General features: G+C 63.7%; 2 protein-coding genes across 5 annotated transcripts; both read left to right on the top strand.

Annotated features, from left to right (window-relative positions):
* Positions 1-970: 970 nt before the first annotated feature.
* PLPP2 (phospholipid phosphatase 2) lies at positions 971-5,354 on the top strand. The gene is made up of 6 exons (XM_063403361.1): positions 971-1,129; positions 3,007-3,158; positions 3,458-3,735; positions 3,920-3,977; positions 4,078-4,254; positions 4,339-5,354. Exons 1-6 carry the CDS (start codon positions 1,078-1,080, stop codon positions 4,474-4,476), a joined length of 855 nt encoding a protein of 284 aa, XP_063259431.1. The 5' UTR covers positions 971-1,077; the 3' UTR covers positions 4,477-5,354.
* A 6,040-nt stretch (positions 5,355-11,394) lies between these two features.
* Positions 11,395-24,112, top strand: LOC134553497 (transducin-like enhancer protein 1). Of its 4 annotated transcripts, none has more exons than XR_010081091.1 (21): positions 11,395-11,573; positions 11,952-12,072; positions 12,545-12,693; positions 13,298-13,361; positions 13,841-13,885; positions 18,283-18,345; positions 18,444-18,518; positions 19,066-19,261; positions 19,702-19,724; positions 19,898-20,002; positions 20,126-20,170; positions 20,442-20,597; positions 20,825-20,993; positions 21,080-21,264; positions 21,337-21,413; positions 21,674-21,923; positions 22,116-22,363; positions 22,598-22,741; positions 22,823-22,973; positions 23,284-23,360; positions 23,553-24,112. XR_010081091.1 is itself a non-coding variant. In XM_063403242.1 (21 exons), the coding sequence occupies exons 2-21, from the start codon at positions 12,049-12,051 to the stop codon at positions 23,658-23,660; spliced, it is 2,325 nt and encodes a 774-aa protein (XP_063259312.1). In that variant the 5' UTR covers positions 11,396-11,573; positions 11,952-12,048; the 3' UTR covers positions 23,661-24,112. The 4 variants fall into 4 exon arrangements, 3 of the variants coding, with proteins under 3 accessions (XP_063259312.1, XP_063259311.1, XP_063259313.1); XM_063403242.1 differs by having other exon boundaries at positions 11,396-11,573; positions 18,444-18,485; positions 22,594-22,741; XM_063403241.1 differs by having other exon boundaries at positions 11,396-11,573; positions 22,594-22,741.
* The last annotated feature ends 84 nt before the right edge of the window (positions 24,113-24,196 follow it).

The following is a 24,196-nucleotide window of genomic DNA, read 5'->3' as shown; positions in this document are numbered from 1 at the left end:
CCCAGCTCTCCTGCCTCGGTGCTCTGGGTTGTTTGGTTGGGGTCTGCAGGGAACGTGTGTGGGGCAAATCCTGCCCCAGCGGTGTTCCAGAGACTCCACGGAGGGCTGGAGGGCACATCAGGGCAGGGGAAAGCTCGGCCCGTGGTTCTGTCCCTCTCCTGAAACGCCAGGGCAGCCCGAGAGCGTTTCCAAGGCTCTCGGCTTCCCACAAACGGCCTTGACATTCTCCACAGGCCACTCACGCTGCACTTCAATCACCCGCAGTTATCAGCCATGGGTGGTTTCTGTGTTATTTATTTCCTTCCCCAGACATCCGGCATGGAGCAAACAGCCGGGATGCCACTGTCCCTGCTCCCACCAGGGAATTGCTGTGGGTCCTGTGCTCCAGCCTTTGCTCCTGGCCCCATTCTGGGTTTCAGAGTGTCCCCAAACCCAACGGGAAGCACCGGGAGCCTGTTCTGCTCCCAGGATGTCTGAGGCTCAGGAAATACAGGCCAATGTCTCAGCAGGTAAATCAGCTCCAGTCTCACACTGGTGTCTGCTGCATCCACAGGCTCCTGGACGTCCCTGCTTCCCCTCAAGAACCCAACTCACTTCCGAGCCAGCCTCACATCTGCTCTGCCCAAGCCCCCTCCAGTGCAGCCAGCATGTTTGAGGGGCAGAATTTTCCTTTTTGCCCCTTTTCTTTTCCTCGGGACAGAGGCCCGAGGCGGGTGAGGCTCGGGAGGCTCCCAAAGTGGCCTCGATCGCTTTCTTCTCCCCTCTCCCCTTGGGAGGGAGCCGAGCCGGGGTGGGCACCGGGGGGCTCGGGAGGGCCGGAGCCGCGGCCGACGGAGCTGGGCCAGAGAAAGCGCCGGGGCGAGTGGGGTCTGGGTCCGGAGGGGTCCCTGCCCCGCCGTGCCCCACACCTGCCCCGTCCCCGCCGCTCCCGCCCCGCCCTGGCCCGGCCCTGGGCGGGGGCACCGGCTCCCGCTCCGCCCAGCCCCGCCCGCCCGGACTTTACCTCCCGGCCGGGCCCGCGCCGTTCCGGGCCATGTGAGCCGCGGGGCCGGGCCGCGGGGCCGCGCCGGCTGCGGGATGGAGCGCAGGAAGGTCTTCGTGGCGCTCGACGTGCTCTGCCTGGCGGTCGGTGAGGGCTCCGTTCCGGCCGCGGGCGGCTCCGGAGCGTCACCGCGTCCCGCGGGTACCCTCGGTGGGGCCGCGCCCTGCGCTGGGGCCAGGTCCGCGGGAGGTACCGCGGGTCCGCGATCCCCCTGAGGGTCTGCCCGCTCCGGCCCGTGGCCCGTGGCCGGTGGCGCCGGGCCGGGGGCAGCGCGGGAGGCACCTGCCCGGCCGATGTCCGGGGCTCCGGGCCTCCGCCGAGAGCCACCGGCGGCGGGGGCGGGCGGGCGCCGGCTCCTGCCTCAGCCCTACCGGGGCTCCGTCGGGGGTCTCGCTTCTCGGGGCCGTTCCCTTTTCCGGGAACTGTCGGTTTCCCGGTCTATCCCTGGCCGGGACGCTGCGGGAGGGTCCCGAGGCTCGGGCGGTACCGGGACGCTTCCTCCGCCGCCCTGGCCGCCTGCCCGCCGCCGAGCCCGGCGCTCCGCGGGCGCACGGAGCGGGGCCGGGGGCTCCGCAGCTCCCGGCCGGTGGGTTCGGAGCACCCCTTCTAGGAGCCCCTCGCCCCCCCCCAGTGCGGGTAAATGTTTCTAAAACTGCCGCAAGGAAGTAACGAATTAAGACGGACTAAAAATAAAGGCCCCGATCGGGATCGCGGCTGGAGCTTTCCCGGCTGCGGGGCGGGGGGAGGCCGGGTCCCGGTGCCGCTCGGAGCGCGTCTCCCTCCTGTGGGCCGGTGCTTTATATTTTTAGGGGAGCTTTTTTTGGAGGATGAAATTATCCAGAAAGAAAATTGGTGTCTAATTTGAGCTGAAAATGGACGTCTGAGGTGTGCGGGGAGGAGGCGGAGGGACTGGGGCCGGTTCCCTGCCGGGGCTGGCGGGGCAGCCCCCGGTGCTTCATCGCCTCTCTCCCTCCCGCTCGCTCGGTGAGCGCGGGAGGCGGCGGGACCCCCGGGGCGGGGAGGCGGGGACGGGCGGGGACAAAGGTGCGGCTCCCGGGAGACGGAGGAACAAGGGGAGGCGGAAACCGCCGCGAAAGGCGGAACTGGGAGAGGAGCCCGGCCTTAGGTGGCCTCCAGGGAGGGGGGGCCGCTTCCCTAGGGAGCGTCCTGGGACCCGTCCTTGGCTGTTTCTCTGCGGGGATGGAGCAGGGGCAGGGGGCCCGTTCCAGAGGGGGCTGTGCGGCGCTGAGACCCCAAAACCCCGCTGGATCTCGGGGACGGTTCTGTCCTGGGTTCTGCCCCTGGCCGGGTGGAAAATCCTCCTTGCCCAGGCTGACCCATCCAGCGCAGCCTCTCTCCAGAGCCCCGAGGGGCCGGGGGAGAGGAGAGGCTGGCAGAAACAAGGGATAAAGGAGGATGAGGAGGGCAAGCCAAGGGCACTGGAGTCCCACTGTGTCTGGAATGGGTCATGCACCAGCATCTCCCAGCACAGCTCTGCTGGAGCTGCTGTGAGGGTTCTGGGACCATCTGGGGGCCCTTCCCTGCTGTAAAACAGGTTTGCAAGACGCCTGTGCTCATAAATTTTATCAGCTCTGTCTTCCTAGACTGAAAGACTGGGCAGTGTGAGGAGAGGGCACAGGATCAGGCCTTGCCTCTGTTGTGCCTGGGGAGGAGCGGGGCAGCCATAGAGGCTCTGTGGGTGCCCGTTTGTGGCTGTCTCCTGAGGTATCTGGGTGCTGCAGGCATCTGGGAGCTCTGATAGGGCCCTATCGCTGTCAGGGCAGTGCAGTGGTGGGTTCAGTCCTCCTGCCCTGGGTACAGGTGGCTCAGGACTTCATCCCTGGGGGGGATCCCTCCTTGGCATTGGGGAGCAGAGACTTAGAGATGAGAGATGGGTGCTGCTGTGTGCTGGTGTGGGGCCTGCTGGCTGCTGTCCCCAGTCCTCACCTCTCTCTGCCTTGCAGCATCTCTGCCCTTCATCATCCTGACTCTGGTGAACTCCCCGTACAAGCGAGGCTTCTACTGCAATGATGACTCCATCCGCTACCCCTACAAGGCAGACACCATCACCCACGGCCTCATGGCCGGGGTCACCATCCCCTGCACTGTTATCATTGTAAGGACCTGCCACCCCCCTTCCTCCCAGACAGGGTCACGCTGACAGGGTCAAGCTGGGGCCCAGCACAGCCACCTCCAGAGCCCTGGAAGGGCAACAGCAGCCTCAGCTTGAGCCCTGCTCTGCTGGAGTGGGGAGACCCACGTCCCATGGGACTGGTTCCCTGCAGGGAGGGGGAGAGCAGCCCCTGGGGCAGGCAGGTGCCAGAGGCTCCTGTGCCACAGAGCCAGAGCATCCTGCGCCCCTGGGGAGCTCCCAGTGGCCCCCAGCCCTCACCTTTCTCCCTCTGGTCTCTGCAGATCTCATCAGGGGAAGCTTACCTGGTCTACACTGAGCGTCTCTACTCTAAGTCAGAATTCAACAACTACCTGGCTGCTCTCTACAAGGTGGTTGGGACCTTTCTCTTTGGGGGAGCCATCAGCCAGTCCCTGACAGACCTGGCCAAATACATGATCGGCCGTCTCCGGCCAAACTTCCTGGCTGTCTGCAATCCTGACTGGTCCAAGGTGAACTGCTCCATCTATGTGCAGCTGGAGAACGTCTGCCAGGGAGAGAGCAGGAGCATTACCGAGTCCAGGTGAACCGTGGTGCTGCAGGATGTGTCTGTCCCACCTGCCCAGCAGTGCTGGGCCCACAGTGGCAGTCCCAGATGGGTTTTGAGGCTCTCCTGTTGCAGCACAGAGCCTGTGGAGTGGGTAGGGGTCTTGTGGGGACCAGCTGGGGGCTCGCTCATGGCCTGACCCATCCCTTTTGCCCCACAGGTTGTCCTTCTACTCGGGACACTCCTCCTTTGGGATGTACTGCATGATGTTCCTGGCGGTAAGTGCCGTGCCACAGGAACCCCCCACGGGCTCCAGTCACCCCATCTGGGCTGGCATCAACCCTGCCCTGGGTGATTTCTCCTTTCTTTGCCTCCCAGCTCTACGTGCAGGCCAGGCTGGTGGGGAAGTGGGCGCGCTTGCTGCGTCCCACCATCCAGTTCTTCCTCATCGCCTTCGCCATCTACGTGGGCTACACCAGGGTCTCTGACTACAAGCACCACTGGAGCGACGTGCTGGTGGGGCTGCTGCAGGGGGCCCTCATCGCTGTCCTCATTGTGAGTGTCCCCCTGTGCAGCCTGGGCTCCTGCTTGGCCTGACACAGGCGTCCCCAACCCTCCTCTCCCCTTGTTCTTTCCCAGGTCCACTACGTCTCTGACTTCTTCAAGCACCGTCCCCCCCGGCAGTGTGAGGAGAAGGACCCCGAGCGCAAGCCCAGCCTGCCCCTCACCCTCAGCGACCCCGACCACAATCACTACAGCTACCGGGGCGCCCCGTGAGCCCCGGCTGCAGCGCTGTCCCTGCCTTGGGGACAGGGACAGGGACACTGGCTCTGTACTGACCATTGGCCCCACGGCTCTGGTGCCTCTGGCTGACACGAGTGGGACAGCCCTGCCTGGTGCCCGTGGTGCCCGTGGTGCCCGTACCTGGCGATGCCTGTGGGAAGGGGATGTCCTCACCCCTAAATCACGTCCCAAGGCTGCTGTTCCAGCCCTCTGTGCAGAGGGAGGGAGGGGAGGGAGGGAGGGGAGGGTGGATTTATTGGGCTGGCAAAGCACACTGAGCGAAGAGCAAACTCCTTGGGAAGTCTGAGATTGCCTGAGCCGAGTGTGTGTTGTCCCTGTCAAATTATCCAGCCATACAAGTACAAATCTTCACAGGCGCAGAGGGAGGAGGACAGCTGCTGGGCTAGCTATACTTTTTTTTGAAAGGATTAAAGCAATCCAGAGCTCTTCTCTGCTCCATTGATTACCTTTAAGAGCAGTCCTGCCCACCAGCAGCAGCTGTGAGCAAAGGGTGCCTGGGCAGGCTCTTCTCTGCCTGTGCCCAATTCTACAGTGCTGGGAGCCAGAGCTGTTTGCCCCCCACTTGCTTCATGCCTGGCTTGGGCAAGGGGATGCTCCAGCCTTTGTCCCTCCTGCAGCTTCAGCTGATGCTTTAGGGTGTGTGGCGGGGCTAGGGAGACATTTTCTGTGGTAAAGGAAAATAAATGGGGATGTGGAGCTGTCCAAATGTCCTGGGAAGGTGGGGGCAATGGGTACAGAGCAATCCCATCACTGACACACGGCTGCCTCCAGCAGTGGAGGGCTGTGGGTCTTTTTAAAATACATGCATTTTCATTATGATGTTGTTTTTAAATTAGATCATCCTTAAAGAATGTCTGTGTCAGGCCTGTTCTCTTTTTTTCATGGATGTTCCTGGCCTTTGAGTGGATGGCCTGAGGTGTTTGGGGTTTCCTTTTCCCAGGGAAAGGTGTCTGAAGCCCCTCAGCTGTAGGTGGAGGCTGTCAGGGCTGCTGGGAGCAGCAGCATCCTCGATGCTCCTTGCCCGTGGTGCCTGTGGGGTGTCACATTCACAGGGGTTGTCCTTTGGCCCAGCAGCCCTTAGAGCTGAAGATGGGATGTGGCCAGCGTGGGGCTCCAAGATCCATCCCAGCCAGGGCCATCCTGGCTCTGCCTGTGCCCTGATCCAGGAGCCTCCTGCACTCCCCATCGTGGCTCAGCTCTGCAAGAGAGGAGGGAAAGCAGGGAGAGGCTCTTGGAAAAAGTGACGCTCTGTGCCTGCAGCTCTCTTGGCTGCTCCAGCAGCAGGAGCGGAGGGAAGGCAGGGAGGGAGCTGAGAGCCTCGGAACAGCTGCCCTGTGTCCCTCTGCTGTGGTGGGGACAGGTGACAGGGCCAGCCTGGGGACCCTGGGGACACAGGACATTCTGACTGCTGGGAAGAAATGAGGGACCTGGCAGGCAGCACCCTGCAAGCCTGAGGGTCCCCCCAGCCCCTTTGGGGGTGGGATGGGCAGTGCCAGGGTCAGCTCTTGCCCACGCTCGGTGAGTGCAGCTCCTCTGTCCTGCTGTTCCCAGCAGGAAGGCCTGGGCTGGCTGCGTGGTGTTGATGTGCTTGTGCAGTGTGGGTGACTCCAGTCTAGACAAGCCCTGATCAAAAACAACCTCCCTGTGTGGAGGGAACTCCCTTTCCCTGACGCTACTTTTCTGTTTTCCTCCCAGAGCCTTCTTCCCACAAGTACTTCCCTGCTCCCCCAGCAGGGTCCTTCCCCCATTCCAGCCCTCCAGGCTTGTTGTTTAATATCTGTTGGTGTAAAACAAAGCTGGAGGAAGTTCCAGGGCAGGGCAGCTCTGCCGCAGGGTTTGCAAACAAAGCTCTGCAAAGGCTCAGCAGCTCCTGGAGTTGGGCAGTGAGGCCCAGCCCAGGTTTGGGAGCTGCCTGCTTGATTTTCCTTTGGCCTGCTGTGGTGCCCAGCAACTGCCCCAGTTCCTGGCACTGCCTCGACAGCTCCTCTGCGTAGCCAGGAATGTGCCTGCTCCCTTCCCTGGAGATCTGATTGCGCCCCTTGGATGCATCTCTGGAAAAACCAGCCGGGCCACAATGCTGCAGTGTGCAGCTCCCAAGGGCAAGGCCGGCTGCTGCCTGCTGGGAGCTCCATCCCCAGCTCCCTGCTGCAGGATGGGCTGAGACCTGACCAAACTCGTGGCATGCCAAGCCACATGTGAGCTGCAGGATCTCCTGAGCCGTGTCCAGGCACAGCAGCCTGCTCCAGGTGTGCTCCCTGCCCTGTCTGTGGAGGGACAGGGATGCTGGCAGGGGCTGCCTGTGCTGGCTCCTCAGCCCCATGGGTGCCAGCAGAACACCTGGGGAAGGCAAAGCAGGTCTCTTGTCTGCTGTGAAGTTTGGGATCCATCCTAGACCTGGTTATGGCCGAATGTCACAGCACCCTGGCAGTGCTGCTGCAGCTTCCAGCTGGACCTGCTGCCTGGAGGATCTGAGTCCCTAGAGAGGCTGGGGCTGATCCTGGGAGCTGAGAGGAGGAGAAGCAGGGTCGAGGGGTGGGATGAAGCCTGTGTGCCTCTCTCTTGGTTCAAGGCTGAGCTTGTACCTTGCTGGATGGGTCAGAGCTGGTAGGAGCTCTGTCCATCCTGTTTGGTGAGTCCCAGGAAGCCCCTCAGGTGTTCAGGGTAAGCTGTGGCTCTGGGCAGTGTGATGACCTGTGACTGGAGCATCCACCCTTTAAACTGGGTGACTCAGGAGCCGGGGATCCAGTCCTGGTTGCGCTGGGGCAGATTTTGCTGCAGGCTGAAGCCAAGCAGCGTTGGCCTGCGAGGCATGGCTGGGACCTGATGAGAGCCGTCCTGTTCCCCGGCGTCAGCAGCTCCACGCACCAAGCACTCTGCCAACACGCCTCCCTTCCAAAATAAGCTGCTTCTGGCAGCACACAGCCAGGATCTGGCTTCCAGCCCTGCTCTAGAGGGGGCCCGGAGCTGCCTCCCCCAACCTGTGCCTCCTGGCTGTTTCCCACCGTGCCACGCAGCATCCTCCTCCCTTCTCCCTGGCACCCGGCTCTCGTGCCGATTCCACGGGCTTGGATTGCCCTGGCCCATCCCTGGGTCTCTCCTCGCTCTTGGCTTCTTTCCCCGGCTGAGCGGGGCAAGAGGCGGGCGAAAGGGGCTGAGCTCCTCTGTGCCTGCAGCAGCTTCCAGGAGCGGGCAGCGGCCCTGCCAGGAAGGATGTTACTCATCCCCTAAACATCCCCTTCCCTGGACGGCAGCCACGGGAGACGCTGCGGCCAGATGCGCCCGCGGCCCGGGGGCCTGGGGTGGCCCCGGCTCGGGGATGTGCTGGGGGACACCGATGCCACCGCACCCTCGAATGGGATGTTGGCAGCCCCCGCCCGAGGGTAGCCCACGCCGCGTGGGCATTTCCCCGTCAGCGTGGGAGGCGGTGGGTGCCGGAGCAGGACGTGCGGAGGTGGCGGCGCTGGGCTTGGGGGCGCCGAGGGGACGGAGTGCGGGCTGGGGTCTCCGAGTGGCCCCGGGAGCACCGGCCGGGACCGGGCACTGTCCCGTCCCGCCGGGGCGGCAGGGGGCAGCAGGAGCCCGGCGGAGCCTCCGAGCGGAGCCCCGGTGCCCCGGCTGGAGGAGCCCCCGGTCCCGGCAGCACCGCCGCCCAAGCTCCGGTGTCGCCGGCGCTGCCCGGTCCGGCCCGTCCCGCCGCGGCACTGCGCGGATCCGGATGCTCCCTCCAGACTCTCTTCTTCTCCTCCTCCTCCTGCTTCTGCTTCTGTGATCCCACCAGCGCTGCCTCCCCCACTCCCTTTAATCGACGTTTCCGCTGAAATGTGCCCGGTTCCACGGATTTCTTTGATCTCGCTAAGGGAAGAAGGGGGCTATAGAAGAAATTAAATTGGCGCAGAAGGAGGAATGGAGAGAGGAAAGCACTCTCGGGGGAGGTTGTTAAATATCGCCTCTTTCTCACCAGACCACCAGCCAAGAAAGAACCTGTCCTCGCCGGGGCCTGTCCCGGGTCACCTGCGCTTGGCGCTGGCCGGGGATGCCCCCGGGCAGAGCAGGCGCTGGGGTGGCACCGCTGGGGCCGTCCCCGCCTCGCAGGAGCCCCGGCCCCGCTGCTGGCATGCGGGGAGCTGGCAGCCGAGCCCGGGGAAGCAGCCAGAGGGTACGAGCAGCAGTTTTGTTTTCTGCCGCTTGCCAGGGTCCGCGCAGAGCTGCAGCGCTGCCAGGGACGTGCTCTGGGGAAGCGCTTGGCTGCTGAGCCCCGAGCCCTGCGGGGTGGCTGGCTCTTCCCCACCGGCCCTGGCTCCTGCTCAGGGCCAGCTCCGACCCGTGCCTGCGGGTGAGGGGGATGCTCCTGGGTCCTTTCCTGCCGTGGCGTTTCCACCGAAGCAGAGCTGCGCTGCCGGGCCCGCCGTGGCTGCAGGTCCCTCCGGTCCCGGCGGGGATCACCGAGCTCAGACCCGTCCCTGCCCTGGGAGCTGTGTGGGCTCTCCCTGCCGGACACACAACGAGCTGGGAGCCGGGCCGTGCCTGCCAAACCCGCGCCTGTCGCCGGCCCCCCCTGCCCCTGCCAGGGGGCACAGTGTGAGCAGCTGCGGGGATGGATGGCATTGCCAGAGCCCTGGAACCAGCGATGGGGTAGAGGGAGTGCTGGTGAGCAGTGAGAGATGGCAGTGACAAGACTTTCCTCCTCAGTGCTGGAATGGCGTTTCTCTACCCCTGCCAACGTCGCAGCCAGGGGGGACAGCCCAGCCTGTCCCCAGTCCCGTATCCTGAACCCCTGAGGCCTCCCCGAGCTCAGTGAAGCAGCGGGGGCTGCTTCAGGGGGGCTGTCCCTGGGGCAGAAGGGATCAGTAGGATCCTCCCAGGGCCCTTGCTGGGGTCCCTGTTCTCTTCTTCTCCCTTGGTCTCTCCACCCAGCCAGCCTCTCATATGTGTCTTGGCCCCCTCAGCCCCATGGTGTAATGCTGGGAAGCAGAAGGGCAGGGGGGACTGGGTTCCCAGGCTGGAGAGAGAGGTTTAGAAAGGAGATGATGCCTCAGTCCAGCTCTAAACTGCTTTTTTTCTTTTTTTCTATTTTAATATTTTGCCTTAACATGACCTTGGCCAAATTATTTCCCCTCTGTTTGAGATTTATGGGCCTCTTCCAGAAATGATCTGTTCTGTCTACGAAAATAGATATCGTGCCGTTATTACATTTTAAAATATAATAAGGGTTGGGAGACTGCTCTTGTGCTGCTCTCCCCAGCAGCCCCCCTCTCTCTCTCCAGAGCACAAACCCCACTGGTTGCTGGTGTGGGGCCAAGGGAACAGGGGCATCCCCAGCTGCAGAGCTGGGGGAGTCTCTCCCTGACTGCTCTCAGCAGAGCTGGAGTAATGAGAGATCTCCCATCTGAGACAGCAGCTGCTCTCAGAAAATCCCGGGGCTGCCAGACTGGGCAAAATGGGGCTAAACGAGCTGGGCTTCCCACAGCGGGACTAAGAGACTCAGGAAAGGCAGCAGAACCTGGCTCAAAGCTGGAAAATCCTGCTCCCAGCCCGAGGGGCCAGCACAGATCATCACCCCCAGGATGCTGAGTCCTTTGGGCAGGCGGAGGGTGGCCCTTGCACAGTCCTGCTCTGTTGCAGTGGGTTTGTTGAGGTTATGATTGTTATTGTTCTTTTCTTCAGGGGCTGGAGGCAAGTTGCTGTGCTGGGGAAGGGCTCTGGTTCTCCCAGTCCCTGACAGCTCTGCTGGCGACCAGAACCAGTGGCCGGCCACGGGCTGTGCCGAGCCCTCGCTGCCTTTGGACTGCGGCAGGACCACGAGGATGGAGGAGGAGGAAAGGGCTGCCGGCCTGTTCCTGGATTAAGGTTAAAGAGAGGGAGAGGCCGACAGACTCCTCACAGCTGCTGCTCCTCAGATGTTTTATTTCCTGCTCGGTGTAAGCCTGGATTGACCTGCAGCAGCAGCAGAAAACGTCGAGCAACCACCGATCTCCCTGAAAAGAGTAAAGCCACCAAAAAAATCCACGAGGAAACCCAAGCGGGTTGTGTGCTGCTGGAAACATCGGGAGCTCTGGGAGGAGGTGGCAGCGCTGGGGGGGATGCGGGGCTGTTTAGGGCTGCTGGGATGGGGACACGGGCGTCCCTTTCCCAGTCCAAGTATCTGCCCATCCCAAAGGACGTGGGGTGGCAGCAGGGAGCTGGGGGATGTCACACCCCCTTCCTGGGGCTGAGGAACCGGGCTGGCCCAGGAGCCTTTCCTGGAGCTCTGCATGGCAGAGGGTTGCGGCCGCTGCCCGCCATCACACGGGGCAGGGAATTCCCGATGAGGCGGGACCTGCAGCTCGGGAAGGGATGTGTGGGTGGTGTTGGGTTCGTTTATTTTCTTAATTAAAAAAAAAAAACCAACCCAAAACCAAGAGGGGGGTGGACTGACACGGAACGGGACACGACGACTTCTTGTGTTTACCAGCAAAAAGCCCCGAAGCCGGGAGCAGCGGGCCCGGTGCAACCTCCCGGCTCCGTTTTGCGGGCAAAGCTGCGGTGCCGGAGGCGGGGGTCCTCGCCCCGGGGCTGGGAGGGGCCGGGCCGTGCCGTGCCCCGTCCCCGGTTCCCTCTCGGTGCCCTCCGGTGCCCCGGCCCCGCAAGGGTTAAACCGCGGCACCGCCCCCTCGTTCGCCGCTCGGCCTCCCTTGATTGACACCCCGCGCGCCGGCCGGGCAGGGGCTGGCCAATGGGAAGGCAGCTCCCCGCGCCCCACGTGGGGGCGGCCGCCCTCGCCGCGCTCCCATTGGCTGGCGGCGGGGGCGATTGCCCGCACGGGCCAGGCCCCACGTGGAGCTGGCGCTCGCGCTCGTTCATTGATCGCGCTCCGCAGAGCGGCGGCCGCGCGGGCGGGGCGGGGCGGGGCGGGGCGGGGCGGGGGCTCGGCCCGGCTCGGCTGCACTCGGCTGCACTCGGCTCGGCCCGGCCCAGCCCGGCTCGGCTCGGCCCGGCTCGGCTCTACCGGGGCTCGGCTCGGCCCGGCCCGGCCCGCCCCGCCGCAGGGGCGCGCGCCTGGGGCCGGGGCCGGGTCTGGGACCCGCAGCGCGGTGAGTCCCGTCCTGTTTTCCGTCCCGTCCCGTCCCGGCGGTCCGCTCCGGTTCGGTTCGGCTCGGCTCGCTGTCCGCCGGCCGCGGTCCGGCCCCGCTCGGGGCTGGCTCGGCGGCGAGGCCGGTCCCGCCCCGCGGCCGTACCTGCGGCGGGCGGCGGCGGGGCCATTGTCTGCGCGGCGCGGGGGGCCGGGGCTGGGCGGGTCCGCGGAGCCCGGAGGGAGCCCCGGGGCCCCGGGGCCCCGCGGGAACGGGAACGGGAGCGCTCGGAGCGGCGGGGCTGCGGGCGGGGCCGGCGCTCTGGGGCTCCGCTGCGGCTCCCCATGGGCCCCGCGCCCCCGGGCAGCGCCGGGCGGTGACCCCCGGCTTCTTCTCCAGGGCCTGATCCGGAGCTGGGAGCTGTTTCCAGGCCCCGTCCCGAGCCTGCGGCGGGGCCCGTGCAACCGGAGGGTCCCGGGCCTGTCCGGTGCCGAGGATGTTCCCGCAGAACCGGCCCCCGGTGAGCCCTCGCAGCAGTGCCACGGCAGGGCCTGCGCCCCAAAGCCCCGCTCGGTGCTGGCCGCTGTTAGTGCGTGCGCTGCTCCGGAGCGATGCTGTGGCTCTGGGGCATCGGCGGGTCCGGGCTTTGTGAGCAGCAGGATTCCCCAGGGTGTGATGGTGGCACGGGGATGGGCAGGCAGGGAGCTCGGCTGGGTGGTGGCTGGGTGAGGACAGGCCACTAGGTCTGTGCCATGCCCAGTGCCACCCGTGGTCATTAATTCTTTCTGGCTCAGTGGCCAAAGTGATGCTGACAAGGCCCTTGGTGCCTGGTTGTGAGCAGTTTCCTCTCCAGTAACTCCCTGTGCAACCTCCTGCATGTGCTGCTCTCCCAAATGTGCCCGTAGCCTCTTCCCAGGTGCAGGAAGCCCCTGGGGGATGTGCCAGCCTTGTTGGGCAGCAGCAGTGACCACGGAGGTCCCATCTCTGCCTAGGCCCATCTCCAGGCACCCTCTGCTGCCTCAGGAGCCGCTGTTGCTGCCAGTGCCATCCCCAGCACCCCCCAGTCCCTCAAGCTGACTTACCCAGAGACCTTGGATCGCATCAAGGAGGAATTCCAGTTCTTGCAGAACCAATACCACAGGTGAGAAGCTGCCAGAGTTCACATGCCAGTGTGTGAACTGGGCACTTCAGGCCAGCAACAGGCTCCTCTTGGTGCTGGGCATGTGGCTGGTGGACTGGTCACTCCAAAGGATGCCAAGCACCACCTTGGTAGCTTGAAATGAGTTTCTTTGAGGGGGAAACTCAGCCTGTGCCTGCCAAAAGCCCTAGGAGGAGGTGCTGGCTTCCAGCACCCAGCTCCTGGGCTGAGCCAGAGCCGTCACTTAGACCTGGAGTCCCTCTGATCCGTGAGCTGCTGTCCAGGATCACCTCCCCTTCCCCACACTGCAAGGTTTGAAATGCAGCTAAGCTTTGCAGCTCCCTCCATTTGGGAAGCAGATGCTGGGGAGGGGGTGAAGAGTCCGTGCAAATTGCTCCCTGATGCCCAGATCCCTTTGCCGTCCATCTCCTCTTTATCAGCCCCTCCCTGCCCTCTTTCAGGTGGTTTTCTTGTGCTGGGAGATGGGATTGAAGCTGAAGTGTGTTGTACACTGGGAGGGTTCCTGCTCTGTCCAGTCAGGGACATCCTGTCACTGGGAGAACCAAGGGGGGTTGCTCCTTCTCCTCCTCTCTCTTTATTTTTACAGCTTGAAGTTAGAATGTGAAAAGCTGGCAACAGAAAAAACAGAAATCCAGCGTCATTATGTCATGGTTAGTGAGCTTCACCTGAAAGGAGAAGGGTGGTGTGGGATCTCCTCTGAACCATCAAAGGACATGCAGGGATGCTTTGCCTTCCCCTTGCTTTTGGGTTGTGTGGCCAGGTCCTGAGATTTGGTTCCTGTGGTTGTTACTGTCTGGTTTTGCCCCAAAAAGAGCCGTGGTGTTGGTTTCTGCCACAGCTTTTGGTGGCAAATCTGCTCCTGTGAGGGCTGTCCCCATCCCTGCAGGAGTCCTGGGAGGACTGTGTCCATCCTGTGTCCATCCTGTGTCCATCCTGTGTCCATCCTGTGTGCCAGAGAAACCTCTGCTCCTAGGAGGGGAGCTGGGGACCCTCTTGTCCCCATGGCCTGGCCATGCCATGACTGTTTGTGGCCAGGCTGATCTGGTGTGCCAGCACCACCGAGGATGTTCTGCTTGGGGGTTGCCCTGGTCTCCAGAGCCGTGCTGATGCTGCCTTCTCTCCCTCACAGTACTACGAGATGTCCTATGGCCTGAACATCGAGATGCACAAACAGGTGAGTCCGGGTGGGTCGGGAGCTCTGTCCATCTCCTTGGTCCCACCTCCCTGGCCCCACTTTGTCATCTGGGCTCCTCAGGGCTGTCCCCACAGATGGCACGGGAGGGGATGGCCCAGGGAAGGCTGTGCTTGTGGGGGATGCATCCCCTTCTCTGTGCTTTGGAAGTTTTGTCCTGCTCTGTGCCACCACCTTGGCTGCCTCCTCAGCTCTCCACACACCTCTGTGCTCTGGTTTCGTGTTCAGGGTGCCGTGCCTGGGCTGTGATGCTCTGGTTGTGTCAGGCAGAGAGTGGTGGTGGAGGACTTGTGCTTGCACTGCCGCTCACACCGGTTGTGAGTGGTCATGGGGGGACAGTTGTGAAGGAGCCCGGCTTCTTCCTCAGGGCAAGGTGGGCTGCAGGGACATAGCAGGCTCGACAAAGGCTCGACACCTTTGCAACAGTCTGCTGCCCGCTGGCCCAGGAGCCGGGGCTGAGGAGCATTCTGAGGAGAAAGAAGGATTTTGGGGTGCAGGCTGAGCTCTCCGGGGGCTCAGGGCTGCGCATCCTCCCTCGCTGCTTCCCTATTCCCTCCCTCCCTCAACTCCCTCCCTTCCTCCCTTCCTCCCCTGTGCCGAGCTCCGGGTCACCAGCTGCTCTGAGACAGAAGGTTTCTTCTCATCTATTTTTAAAGAGGCTGCGGAGGAGCCTGGCGAGGCGCTGCCGCCGCCTGCCCGCCCGCCCCGCGCCCGCCGACGCCAACTGTTGCGCGGGAGCCCGCCCGGGTGGGCACTGCGGGGCTCTGGCCCCTGTCCCCAGCACAGGCCAGGTTTTCAGCCACCCCTGCCAGCTCTGTGCCCGCTTGGGAGGGTGTTCTGCCACCCTGGGGTGCCCTCCTTTGCCCTCAGCATCCCTGCTGAGGATGAGATGTGAAGCTGCCCTTGCGAGGGATGATGCCAAGGGTCGGCCCGGCCTGAAGCCTCTCCCTGGAGGGCTGCGAGCTCCTCTCCTCTGGCTGCTGGTTCTCTGGCAGCCCTCTCAGGCTCGTGTTTTTCTGCCAGCCCCAGGTGCCGCTGGCCGCCGGCCAGTGAGCTGTCGGCACTTTTAGCAAGGGCCTGTAAGTCTGCTCTGACAGCCAGCGGCCATTGTGTGAGGAGCGGGAAGCGCCGCCGCAGGAGCCGCGGGTTCTCGCTGCCCTGGGGGGATCGGGTCGCTGTCTCTCCTCCCCTTCTCCCAAATCCTGCGCTGCTCACGGGCACAGGCGGGTCCTGAGCGCTCCTGGCTGCCCCAGAGCCCCCGAGGCAGCGATGGCCACGGAGGGAGGCTGGGTAGTGCCGTGGTGTGGTGTCTGTCCCTCTGTCCTTGCTGTCCGTGCTGTGGTGTCTGTCCCTCTGTCCTTGCTGTGCCCCGTGTGCCCAGGTGCCCCCAGGTGCCCCCAGGTGCCCAGCAGCGCTGGCATTCAGGGCCAAGGCTGTGGGGTTTTGCTTTGGGTTCGTTTGGAGGGAAACAGGGCTGGGGGCTGCCTGTGGTGGTGCAGCTCTCCAGGCAGCCACAGGCTTGGCAGGAGAGGATCAAGACAGGAACGAGCAGAAGACGTTAATTTTTTTTATTGTTGCTTTGTTTTTGGCAGGGAAGGGGCCTGTAGCTTTCTATAAAACCACCTCCCCGAATCTGCCTGGCCTTGGACTTGCTCACCGCGAGCCAGAGGGGAGGCGACGGTGCTGGTGGCTGGGGGGGCTGCAAACAGCGTGATCATTTTTCATGCTGAGAGCGTTAAAGTGCCAGTAAATTGCACATTAACGAGTGCGAGTGAATTGGAGGCAGCTCTCCCCAAGGAGCTGCTGCCCATCAGTGCATTAGGGAAGAGAATCCATCACTGCCGGCCCCGGGAGACAGCTAAATCCTTCCCAGAACTGCTGGCTGCCAAATCTCCTTGCTCCCCCCTCTTCCTTTCTTTTCTTTCTCTTTTTTTCCTCCCTCAGAAGGGGAAGTGAGGGCAGGTGCCAGATTGTTTCTGTGCTCCGGGGCTGGCAAGAGCAGGTCGGCAGCTGCTCTGGAGGGCAGCATGGAGTGTCCCTGGGTGTGTGTCCCCACAGCAGCCGGGCAGTGCTGTGGCCCCTCACCCTGGCACTTCAGCACCTGCACCAGCTGGGCGTGGGAGATGTGCCCAAGGTCCTGGCAGGGACATCCAGGGGTCAGTTCTGTCCCTGGGAGCTTCAGCCTTTGATTTCCTCTGGGGGCTGATGAGGGGGTCTGGGTTCAACCCTCTCCTTTCAACCCCGTGCTGGCTCCACCAGGGTGGACAGGGAGCTCCTCGGGGACAGCATCTTACCCGGACTGCTGTGCCCAGGCCACCCCCGCCCACCCAAGGGCAGAGGGATCCCTCCCGCACCAGGGTTTAGGGAGAGCCGCTGCTCTCTGTGCCCTCTCCAGCTCTGTGTGGGCGTCTCCGCTGTTGTCTGGAGCAGTGTCTGCTCTCTCGGCCATCAGCAGGGACAGCAGCCTGTCCCCGCAGCCTCCGGGGCTGCTCTGCAGGGCTGTGTCGGGGATGGCTGAGTGTCTGTGCTCCCCTTTCCCGGAGCTGTGCAGGGTGGGGCTGGTGGGGGCCCTGAAGGCTGGCAGGGGGTGCCACAGGAACAGGGGGCACTGGAAAATGAAAGGGGGGTGCCACAGGAACAGGGGGTACTGGAAAATGAAAGGGGGGTGCCACAGGAACAGGGGGCACTGGAAAATGAAAGGGGGGTGCCACAGGAACAGGGGGCTCTGGAAGATGAAAGAGGGGTGCCACAGGAACAGGGGGCACTGGAAAATGAAAGGGGGGTGCCACAGGAACAGGGGGCACTGGAAGATGAAAGAGGGGTGCCACAGGAACAGGGGGCACTGGAAGAGGAAAGGGGAGGGTGCCACAGGAACAGGGGGCTCTGGAAGATGAAAAAGGGGTGCCACAGTGGCAGGGGACCCTGGAATGTGGCAGGAATGTGCCACAGGAACAGGGGGCACTGGAAAATGAAAGAGGGGTGCCACAGGAATAGGGGGCCCTGGAAAATGAAAGGGAGGTGCTATAGGAAAGGAACAGGTGGCCCTGGAGGCTGGCAGGGGGTGCCACAGGAACAGGGGGCACTGGAAAATGAAAGGGGGGTGCCACAGGAACAGGGGGTACTGGAAAATGAAAGGGGGGTGCCACAGGAACAGGGGGCACTGGAAAATGAAAGGGGGGTGCCACAGGAACAGGGGGCTCTGGAAGATGAAAGAGGGGTGCCACAGGAACAGGGGGCACTGGAAAATGAAAGGGGGGTGCCACAGGAACAGGGGGCACTGGAAGATGAAAGAGGGGTGCCACAGGAACAGGGGGCACTGGAAGAGGAAAGGGGAGGGTGCCACAGGAACAGGGGGCTCTGGAAGATGAAAAAGGGGTGCCACAGTGGCAGGGGACCCTGGAATGTGGCAGGAATGTGCCACAGGAACAGGGGGCACTGGAAAATGAAAGAGGGGTGCCACAGGAATAGGGGGCCCTGGAAAATGAAAGGGAGGTGCTATAGGAAAGGAACAGGTGGCCCTGGAGGCTGGCAGGGGGGTGCCACAGGGGTAGGGGACCCTGGAATGTGGCAGGAATGTGACACAGGAACAGGGGACCCTGGAATGTGGCAGGAATGTGCCACAGGAACAGGGGGCCCTGGAAGATAAAAGGGGGTGCCACAGGAACAGGGGGCACTGGAGGCTGGCAGGGGGGTCCCACAGGAACAGGGGGCTCTGGAAAATGAAAGGGGGGTGCCACAGGAACAGGGGCACTGGAGGCTGGCAGGGGGGTGCCATAGGGGCAGGGGGCACTGGAAAATGAAAGAGGGGTGCCACAGGAACAGGGGGCACTGGAGGCTGGCAGAGGGGTGCCACAGGAACATGGCATGGCACAGCACGACGCTGCTCTCCCTCCCTGCTCTCTGCGCTCTTGATTGCCAGTGGCACTCGAGTGTTGCAGAAAAACAGCAGCTGGAAGGAGAGCACCTCTCCAGGGCTTCCTGTGGGCTGGGAGGGCGGCAAGGAGCGGGGGTGGTACCGGCAGGAGGCTGTGTGAAGGGCAGGGGGAGCCTGCAGGGCTGCGGGCTTGCTTGGCGGTGGCCTCGGTGGCCGGGGGGCTTCATGTCCCTGGCAGGGAGGAGCTGGAAGCCGTGCCAGGGTTCTCAGGGTGGGGCTGGGGGATGCTGGGTTTTGAAAGGGGTGTTGTTAGAACAGGAATTGTCCCCCCAGGGTGTTTCTGCTCCCTCTGAGCAGCAGCCCTTGGGGCTGAGTGTCAGGACCCTGAGGCTGCCCGGGCCAAGCACCCCTGGTGTGGGGGCTCTCCTGGCAGCACCGGGGCCTCTCAGCAAGGGCTCTGCTCTGCCCCTTGCCCTGACGGGCTCCGTTTCTCTCCCCCTGCCAGACGGAGATCGCCAAGCGGCTCAACGTGATCTGCGCCCAGCTCATCCCGTTCCTGTCTCAGGAGGTGGGTGAGCCCTCGGGGCCCAGCCAGGTGTGCAGAGCTCCTCTGGGGCCCGGGGAAAGGAACGGGCCTGCCCCAGCCCCGCTGTTGTCTCCCCACAGCACCAGCAGCAGGTGGTCCAGGCTGTGGAGCGAGCGAAGCAGGTGACTATGACCGACCTGAACGCGGCCATCGGGGTACGTCAACCCTCAGCCCTCCACTTCCCGCCCCTCAGGGCAGGGCTGGGGGGCTCGGTCATGATGGCACCCCCTGAGGGGCTCCTGCCATCCCTGGGCTGAGCCCCCTCCTGCCCCTGGCTGAGCCCCTGCCCTTCGTGCCTTCTCCCACTCACAGCTGAGTGTGAGTGTGACTGGGAGAGGGACAAACCAGGCTGGTTTGAGGGCTGCCAGCAGCACTCGGGGTGCAGCTGGGGGTGGGGGTGGTGGCTTGCACGTGTCACTGTGTCCTGGTGCCCTGTGGCCTGGGTGGAGGGGGGTCACCACCATCCCCACTCAGTTATTCCCTGGGACTGCAGCAGGTTCCCCATCCAGCCCAGGGTGGGAGGGGTCGGTGGGAGGGACAGGGTGACCCCCAGAACATTACTGGGGGCACCCTGGGTGCATGCCCTGCCCCTCCACACCCAGGCCCTGTTGCTGACTGACCCAGGGCTGCCTCTTGCCCCTCACTTGCCCAGCAGCTGTTCAGGCACAGCCCTTCGACTCTGCTCTCTCCTCTCCTCTCCAGCACCAGCTCCAGACCCAGCACCTCTCGCACCACGCTCCCCCCATCCCGCTGACCCCACACCCCTCCGGAATGCAGCCCACGGGCCTCGCTGGCATCAGCAGTGCCTCGGGGCTGCTGGCACTCTCGGGGGCACTGGGGGCCCAGGCTCAGCTCCTCGCCAAGGATGACCGAGGAGTCCACGACACAGAGGCCAGGGGTGAGTGTGGGGACAGCCAGAGCTTGGCCTGGCTGGATCTGAGTGAACCTGGGAACGGCTGGTGCTGGGCCCTGGGGCTTCCTATGCTCCCTGTGCCCTTCTTACCTGGACATTTCCCTGGGGTGGGGGCCAGGGCACTGTGGGGGCCACTTGTCACTGCCTCAGGGCTGCCAACTGGGCTGGAGGGGCAGGGGGCTTGCAGCTGCAAGGGGTTTGGGTGGGGAACATCTTCCACTGGCCAGCACCCTCCTGGGAGGGTGGGGGGTCATCCCTGGGGGGGCCTAGGACCACCCTGCTGCTGTCGTGGTGGCCTGGCCCTGCTGTGAACGCCCCAGCACCCATGGGTGAAGTGGGTGACTTTCCTGTGGGGCTCTTGGTGGTGACACAGCGTGTCTCCCTTTCCCTCCTCCTCCTCCTGCTGCTCCTCTGCGTTGCCACAGTGACAGACCGAGACCCCGGCCCCGTAAGTGCCTTTTTCTTCTCTTGCACCGTTCTGTGGTGGCGCCGGCTGTGCTCAGGACACGGGGCTGGGCTGGGCCCCTCCATGCTCCTGGAGTCAGCCCTGCCTCGGTGCTGCCTGTCCCAGGAGCTGGGCAGAGCATCCCCAGCCACTGACACTGCGTCCCCTCACCCCAGAGCTCCCTGGCCCTGTCCAACGGCGAGCGCGCTCGAGCCATCGCCGAGTACCTGAGCAGCAGCAAGAAGAGGAAGGTGGAGGAGAAGGACTTTGCTACAGACTATGTGAGCCCAGGGCTGGGGGGTTTGGGGTGACCCCATCCTCTCCTGTGGGGTCTCTGGCACAGCTCCAGGCAGGAGTGAGGGTGGCTGCAGCCCCTCTGGCTCCAACTGTGCTCCACGTTTCAGGGCAGCGATGCAGACAAAAGTGAGGACAACTTGGTGGTGGATGAGGTCAGTGTGCTGGGGCACTGGGAGGGGTCTGGGGTCAGTGTGAGCTGTCCCTCCCCGAGGGTGGGGCTGACAGGCTGCTCCAGGCAGAGGTGGGCATCACAGGGAGGTGCTGGTGGGAGTTGTGCTCCCTGATCCTCACCAGCAGCAGCAACAAGCCCCAGGATCCAGGCTGGCAGCCTGGCCCTTGCTCGAGCCACCAGCTCCCCATATTCTGGGACATCCCTGCTCTCCTGCCTGCTTTTCTCCCTGCTGATTTCCCTCCCCTCCCCAGGACCCCTCTTCCCCGCACAGCGTCCACTCCTACTCGTCCCGGGAGAACGGAGTGGAGAAGGTCCCGCTGGGCAGGAAGGAGGCCGTGCCCCTCAGCCCGACCTCCATGGCCTCCTCCAGCAGCACGTCCCCATCCCGGAGCAAGGATGCGCCCACAGTATGTGTGACTCCCCTGGGGGCCGTGCTTGTGTCCTTGCAGCCTGGGCTTGGCTGACAGAGCAGCCAGACACGGGTCCCTCTGCCTCCAAACCCGTGGGGCAAAGTGCTGGAGGGACAGGGAGTGGCTCCTGCTCCATCAGATCTCAGCAGAAATCCCCTCAGACCCTTCAGCACTGTCTGGGTTGGGCTGTCATTGAGGGGGAGCTAACAGGGACCCTCTGGCAGGGGCGTGGGGCAGTTGCCACCTCCCCATTCTGTTCCTGGCAGGTGGAGAAGGCAGGGACGCCCAGCCTGAAGTCCAGCACCCCCACCTCCCAGGGTGACACCCTCCCCGGCTCCAGCAGCGCCCAGCAGTTCCGCCCCGCCGCTGCCAAGGTCCCCGTGGACCCCCTGGGTGAGCTTGGCACCGCTGGCACCTGGCTGGGTCTCCAAGCTCTGTCTGCAGGGCCCCATCCCTTCACTCTCCCTCTCCCCCACCAGCCCTGGGCCTGAGGAATCCGCTGGGAGTGCAGAGCCCCTACTCGGCCGCCTTCGGCTTGGCCCACCCTGCGGTGAACGGGGACGTGGCCGGGACTGGCGCCTACGCCAGCCTCCACCTCATGTCCCCGCAGCTCAACGGGGCCGCGGCCGCCGTGGGAGCTGGCGGCTACGGGCGCTCGCCCCTGGTGCGTGTCCTCGTCCCCGTGGGGCCGTGGGGCCACCAAGTGTGAGCTGCCCTCACCCGCTGTCCCCTGCAGGTGGGCTACGACCCGCACCCACACATGCGCGTCCCGGGGCTGGTGGCCGGCATGCAAGTGGGGACCTCGGGGAAGCCGTAAGTGGGGCTGGGCTGGGCAGGGGAAGGGCTGGATATGGGGATGAAGCTGGGATGTGTGGACAAGCTGGGGGCGGCAGGGGTGGGGAGCACAGCCTGGGGGGAACCTGGGCTGTGGTTGTTGTGTGCCCAGCTGGCACCACCGGGTGTGTTCTGCTCATGGCTCTGACTCCAAACTGTGTCAGACCCACTGGGACCTGCGTGGCACCGCTGTCCACGCAGGACGCTGCTCTGCCTCTCACTGCTCTGCTCCCTCCCAGCGCCTACTCCTTCCACGTCAGCGCCGACGGGCAGATGCAGCCGGTGCCTTTCCCCCCCGACGCCCTCATCGGCTCCGGCATCCCCCGGCACGCGCGGCAGCTGCACACCCTGAGCCACGGCGAGGTGGTCTGTGCCGTCACCATCAGCAACTCCACCAGACACGTCTACACCGGGGGCAAGGGCTGTGTCAAGGTGTGGGACGTGGGGCAGCCGGGCACCAAGACCGCCGTGGCTCAGCTGGACTGCCTGGTGAGGAGGAGGAGGAGGAGCAGAAGTGCCTGTGGGGCTGGGGCTGGGGTGGGGAATGTGCCCCTGTGCCAGTGGAGGGGACAGAGGGGCCTTTCCCATCTGCAGTGGGAGGAGGAGATGTGCCTGCTGCACGCCCCTGTGTGCTCACTGTGTCCTTCTTGCCTTGCCCTGTTGCCCGTGGCCCCCGTTCAGAACCGTGACAACTACATCCGCTCCTGCAAGCTGCTCCCCGATGGCCGCAGCCTGATCGTGGGGGGCGAGGCCAGCACCCTGTCCATCTGGGACCTGGCGGCCCCCACGCCCCGCATCAAGGCCGAGCTCACCTCCTCTGCCCCCGCCTGCTACGCCCTGGCCATCAGCCCTGATGCCAAAGTCTGCTTCTCCTGCTGCAGCGACGGCAACATCGTGGTGTGGGACCTGCAGAACCAGACACTGGTCAGGTGAGTTGGGGCAGGGGGGAGCATGGACACAACTGCTGGGGACTCCTGCAGGGACCACTCAGTCCCCTGCAGAAGGTCCCTGCCCCTCCCTGTGTCCAACCCTGGCCGTGGGACAGTGCCTGTCCTTGAAGCTCCTCACTGCTGGGTGCTGCCCTGCCCACACTCCGTGCTGCAGGTGCTGGATGCCCTGACAGCTGTGCCCTCGCCCTCTCCATCCCCCTCTTTCCCAGGCAGTTTCAAGGCCACACGGACGGTGCCAGCTGCATTGATATCTCCAACGATGGCACCAAGCTGTGGACAGGGGGGCTGGACAACACCGTGCGCTGCTGGGACCTGCGGGAGGGGCGGCAGCTGCAGCAGCACGACTTCAGCTCCCAGGTAGGGCTGCAGCCCTGTGGCAGCTCCGTGGGGCCAGCTGGGCCCTGCTGGGCCACGCTCTGAGCCTGTGTGTCCCCTCAGATCTTCTCCCTGGGCTACTGCCCCATGGGAGAGTGGCTGGCGGTGGGCATGGAGAGCAGCAACGTGGAGATCCTGCACGTCACCAAACCTGACAAGTATCAGCTGCACCTCCACGAGAGCTGTGTCCTGTCCCTCAAATTCGCCTCTTGCGGTAGGCACTCCTCTCCTCGCCCCCCTTGCTCTGGAGCCTCATGGATGCCACCTCTACTTCTGTCCGTGTGCCACAGGGCTCGTTGCACTGGGACAAGCATTTGCTCTGGTGGCCAGCCCTGTCCCAGTCAGAGAAGGGGCATTCATCCCTCTTGGAGCAGTGCTGGCTGCTGGAGCCAAACTCCTCTTTCCTCGTGGTTGGCAGAGATGTGGCTGCTTCTCTGTGTGTCACAGCCTGGGCAGGATCTGCTGCTGGGATCCAGCTGCTGGCTCTGGTGTGGTGACATGAGGCTGCTTTTGTCCCTCCACAGGGAAGTGGTTTGTGAGCACAGGGAAGGACAACCTGCTCAACGCCTGGAGGACACCCTATGGAGCCAGCATCTTCCAGGTGAGCAGCCAGCAGGCCTGGGGGTTCCTGGGGGTGAGGCTGCCAGGAGTTGCCCTCTACAACCCAGCTCTAATTATGTCAGCAATAACGAGCCCCATAAACTCATCCCTTCAGCCTCCCTGGTTCCCCAAGGAGTGAGGGTTGGGACCTTGCTCTGGGGCTGCTTCTTGTGCTTACCCCTGTTCTCTGCAGTCGAAGGAAACCTCCTCCGTCCTCAGCTGTGACATCTCCACGGACGACCAGTTCATCGTGACCGGCTCAGGGGACAAGAAAGCGACAGTTTATGAGATCATTTACTGAGCCCCAGAGGTGCCAACTGCAGGACAGGCAGGTGTCCACGTGGATGGACAGGTGGACTCCACCTGCCCTGCTGCTGACTTCCCAAAGAACGTGCAGCCAGTGGCTGTGGCATCCCAGCTGGAGGAGAGCGGAGTGGGGTGGAGGTGGCCCTGGGACCATGGCCAGGCGTGGTGCAGGCTGCTGCTCGGGGTGGATTTCCTGGGGACTTTCTCTTTGTTCTTTGTGGGTTTCTTTCTGAATCTAGACTGTGGGAGTTGGAGATGGGGGGGGAGGTCTGGCATTGTAAGGGGTTTTGTTTGGGTGCTTTTTTTATTTTTGTTTTTAACTTTTTGTTGTGGGGGTTTTTATTTGTTTAAGGCTCTGGGCCTGCCGGGGTGGATGGGCTCCGGCCTCACTTCCCTGTGTGCCTCCCAGGGGTGTATTTAATAATAAAAACAAACCAAAAATAGGCAGCTGTGCCTTGTCCTGGGCAGTAGCCTCGATGCTCTGTGGGAGTGGGATGGAGCCAGGTGAGGAAGAGCAAGACCAAAGTGTCC

Source organism: Prinia subflava, chromosome 8 (genome assembly GCF_021018805.1).
Source record: "Prinia subflava isolate CZ2003 ecotype Zambia chromosome 8, Cam_Psub_1.2, whole genome shotgun sequence".
In the NCBI taxonomy this organism is placed as follows: Eukaryota; Metazoa; Chordata; class Aves; order Passeriformes; family Cisticolidae; genus Prinia; species Prinia subflava.
This window is presented reverse-complemented; position numbering and strand designations above follow the sequence as displayed.